Source organism: Cryptomeria japonica, chromosome 8 (assembly GCF_030272615.1).
Source record: "Cryptomeria japonica chromosome 8, Sugi_1.0, whole genome shotgun sequence".
In the NCBI taxonomy this organism is placed as follows: domain Eukaryota; kingdom Viridiplantae; phylum Streptophyta; class Pinopsida; order Cupressales; family Cupressaceae; genus Cryptomeria; species Cryptomeria japonica.
This window is the reverse complement of record NC_081412.1, coordinates 715,025,683-715,028,893: the sequence shown is the minus strand read 5'-3', so window position 1 is coordinate 715,028,893 and position 3,211 is coordinate 715,025,683. Positions and strand designations below refer to the sequence as shown.

At 30.2% G+C, this 3,211-nt stretch overlaps 1 protein-coding gene across 1 annotated transcript; it reads right to left on the bottom strand.

Annotated features, from left to right (window-relative positions):
- Nucleotides 1–627: 627 nt before the first annotated feature.
- On the bottom strand, nucleotides 628–1,438 carry LOC131857932 (probable glutathione S-transferase parC). The gene is made up of 2 exons (XM_059210721.1): nucleotides 1,127–1,438; nucleotides 628–993 (listed from the first exon to the last, which is right to left on the bottom strand). Exons 1-2 carry the CDS (start codon nucleotides 1,436–1,438, stop codon nucleotides 628–630), a joined length of 678 nt encoding a protein of 225 aa, XP_059066704.1.
- Between the last annotated feature and the right edge of the window lie 1,773 nt (nucleotides 1,439–3,211).

The window sequence follows — 3,211 nt, the reverse complement described above, 5'->3', positions numbered from 1 at the left end:
CTATATCTCTGTATCATATTTTCTTTGGAGAGTAACAAAATGGCGATCGAAGGTCTTTTCATACTTATAATATTAATATGGGGAATCGACATTTCAGGTCATCATTGAATATTTAGTAAAATTAGGTCTTGTTTAGTGGGATGAAACATCAAAATTCATCAGAATATTACTGCATTCAAATGTATTTGAATCATAATATTTATCTTAAAACTAAATTATCTTAATACATCACTTAAAAAATAATTAAAAAATAATTTAAATAACATCTTTAAAATAGCAGAAAAAGCAAACTATACAAATTTCATCGAAGATCATTGATATTGAATCAAACATAAAATAAAGTTTACACATGAAATCCAATAATAAATATATGAAATCTATGAAATCTAGATAACAACACACTTCAATACCTATTGCATAAATTTATCATTCAAAACATATTAACCATTCACAAATAAATAAAAATGAATGATTTAACTATGTGATATGTTTGAACATCAGAACTCACTACCTTCACTATAATCATTCAACAATAAATTGAATTCTATCATCTAACATCTTTGAACATCTTGTATTCATCTATTCCAAAGAAAAGATTCATCCTTGCTTAAGATTTGAAGAAACAATTTAACCAACCATATATCTCTCCCTTAATTGTAATATGTGTTCTAGGGCTCTATCAGGTGAGGGAAGGACTTTCTTAACACTATCCCTCTCCATACATCTCTTAACCCAAGCATCAAGAAGTGGGTATTCACTGTCAAATGGTATCTTGAAATTCCCAATAGTTTCATAAATATGGAACCAACAAGCAAAGGGAATGAAGGCAATATCAAGAAACCCAAAATCCTTCCCACCGAAAAAAGGGAGGGACCCCCCTGCCGACATCTCTTTTAGTGCGCCTTCTAAAAATTGAAGGTTCTCCAACATGTCACGCTTGCCCTCCTCAACCTTGTCTTTTGACCATACTATACGAAATCCCGAGTCAAAAAACTGCAACCACAGAAGATTTGTGTTAGCCAACGATCCCATTAATAGACTAGCACAAGATTTCCAACTACAACTGCCTAAAAATGTATTAAAGAACTTAAACACCAATACAAATGAGAAAATGGGAATACCTTACTTTTTTATCTATGAAGTCGGCCCAGAAGCGAGCAAGGGCACGGTCATATGGGTTAATGGGTAATAATTGTTTGTAATCCCAAGCCTCATCAATGTATTGAAGAATTATAAGAGACTCGCATATAGGCTGGCCATTGTGGATCAAGACAGGTATTTTCTTGTACACAGAATTCATTTGCAGGAGGAGATCACTTTTATTGGGAGCCAGATCCTCTTCCTGGTATTCATATTTAACACCTTTCTCTTCCAAGGCAATTGGGACGCGCATGCCAAACATACTGACCCATTTGCTGAGTACCTTCACTTTATCCATCTCAAACACTCCCAAAGTCCAAATTCACACAGCTTTATATCATCTTGTACATAAATAAAAGTTCTTACAACTGTTGAATATTGCACACAGATCCCAAACTTTAAACACCGTCGATGTTTCTGTTGATTTCACAATCAAATGGTTTGGAGTGTAGGAAGAAACAGGCGGCTAAGTAATAATGTAGAGACCACTAGTTTCGCATTTGCTACTCCTTACAAATTGAACGCTCCCTCTTCTATGGTTTCTGTATCATCTTTTGCTTGGGAGAATAACAAAATGGCGAAGGCAGTAATCTTGATAGTGATAATATTAATATTGGGAGTAGGCGATGTTGTGTGCAAAAATTATCCCTGCGAATATTATCCGTGCAACAGTGATGGTGATTGCCCACCTGAACAACTTTACCTTGGCATTGATATCAATTTCTGTGGTGCGGGACAGGGATTTTGCTCAGCCCATTAATAATTGTAATCAGTATAAATGTTTTTATTTGTTTCGTTTGAAGAGTCGATGTAAAGTTTTTCATGGTTTGTTTGCCTATTATCATCAGTTTTCTGCAGAATTTTATTTGTAAAAGGTGTAATTATATTATTAATTATAATCGACTTTTAGTTTTATTTGTTGCATTTCTAGAATTCTCCTTGTAGATTTTTTTATGGACAAATATAAGTATATAAATGTTTTTCTGAAGTTCAGTAAAAATTCATGAACTTTAAGACTGATATAACAAATTTTATTAATATGGTTAGAATCAAAAAATATGAATAATATTTTGAGTTCAATATATTCCGTTCTAACAGATTAGAAATATTGGTTCCTTAATATTATATAAGATGTTTTATTTAAAAAACGAGGAAGGAAAATAATTTATATAGATGTTATTTTTTTTGAAATATCATAATATAAGATGTTATATGTATATTATGCCAAAAGACATTTGACAGATGCAAACTGCTAACAAACACCAATTCCTTGCTAAACACTCGTGATATCTTCCATCCTCTTTTCCTCTATCAAACATATGTTATTTACCTTTGTTATTAAAAATGAAACTAGATCAATATTTATCAAGTTTTGTTTGAATCATATTTTGTTTTGAGCATGGAAACGGGAGGGCTTCACATACTAATAATATTTATTTTTAACATTAGATTTAGTTTGACATTAATCTAGTAGAAAAATACCTTTAATTGTTCGATGTTTTTCAAGTTAATTAATAATTGATATAAATGCAAGCATTTTTAATTTGTGTCATTTCACAAGTTGATCTATTAGATTTTTTAATGCTTTATTTCGCTTCTAAGTTATTGCTATATCAATTTTATTCATAACTTTATATCTAAAAGGTTTTGAGTAATATAATTATATATATTGTTCAAGTTTTCAAAGATGCAATTGATGTTCATATTATGATTCAATATACATCCATGGGCAAAGTATTCTTGAATAAAACAACTTTAAATCTCCATGGAGAAATATGTGAGTGACATGCTTTTAAACTAGACCAAAATGTCCATGAATACCTCTATAGCTAAAGTGCTTACAAATGGTATCGTCAAATAAAAAAGTATGACTTTCATCCATAATCATAAATCTTATATACTCAAATAGGATATAAATTATGTAAAAATTAATATAATTTATGTCATTTTTTAAAATTATAAATTATGAAAAAAATTTAAATGGTATAATAAAACAATACTGTTATGGTGAAATTAATGTTTTCATGTATAATTTCTTACGAAAATTCTTAGGAAAATCTAGTAGCAATGT

Excerpts from the sequence above, each read along its gene's own strand:
- LOC131857932 (XM_059210721.1), bottom strand. The coding sequence starts at position 1,438 with ATGGATAAAGTGAAGGTACTCAGCAAATGGGTCAGTATGTTTGGCATG. Across the intron at positions 994-1,126 it reads CCGACTTCATAGATAAAAAA|TTTTTTGACTCGGGATTTCG; the intron begins GTAAGGTATTCC and ends CTGTGGTTGCAG.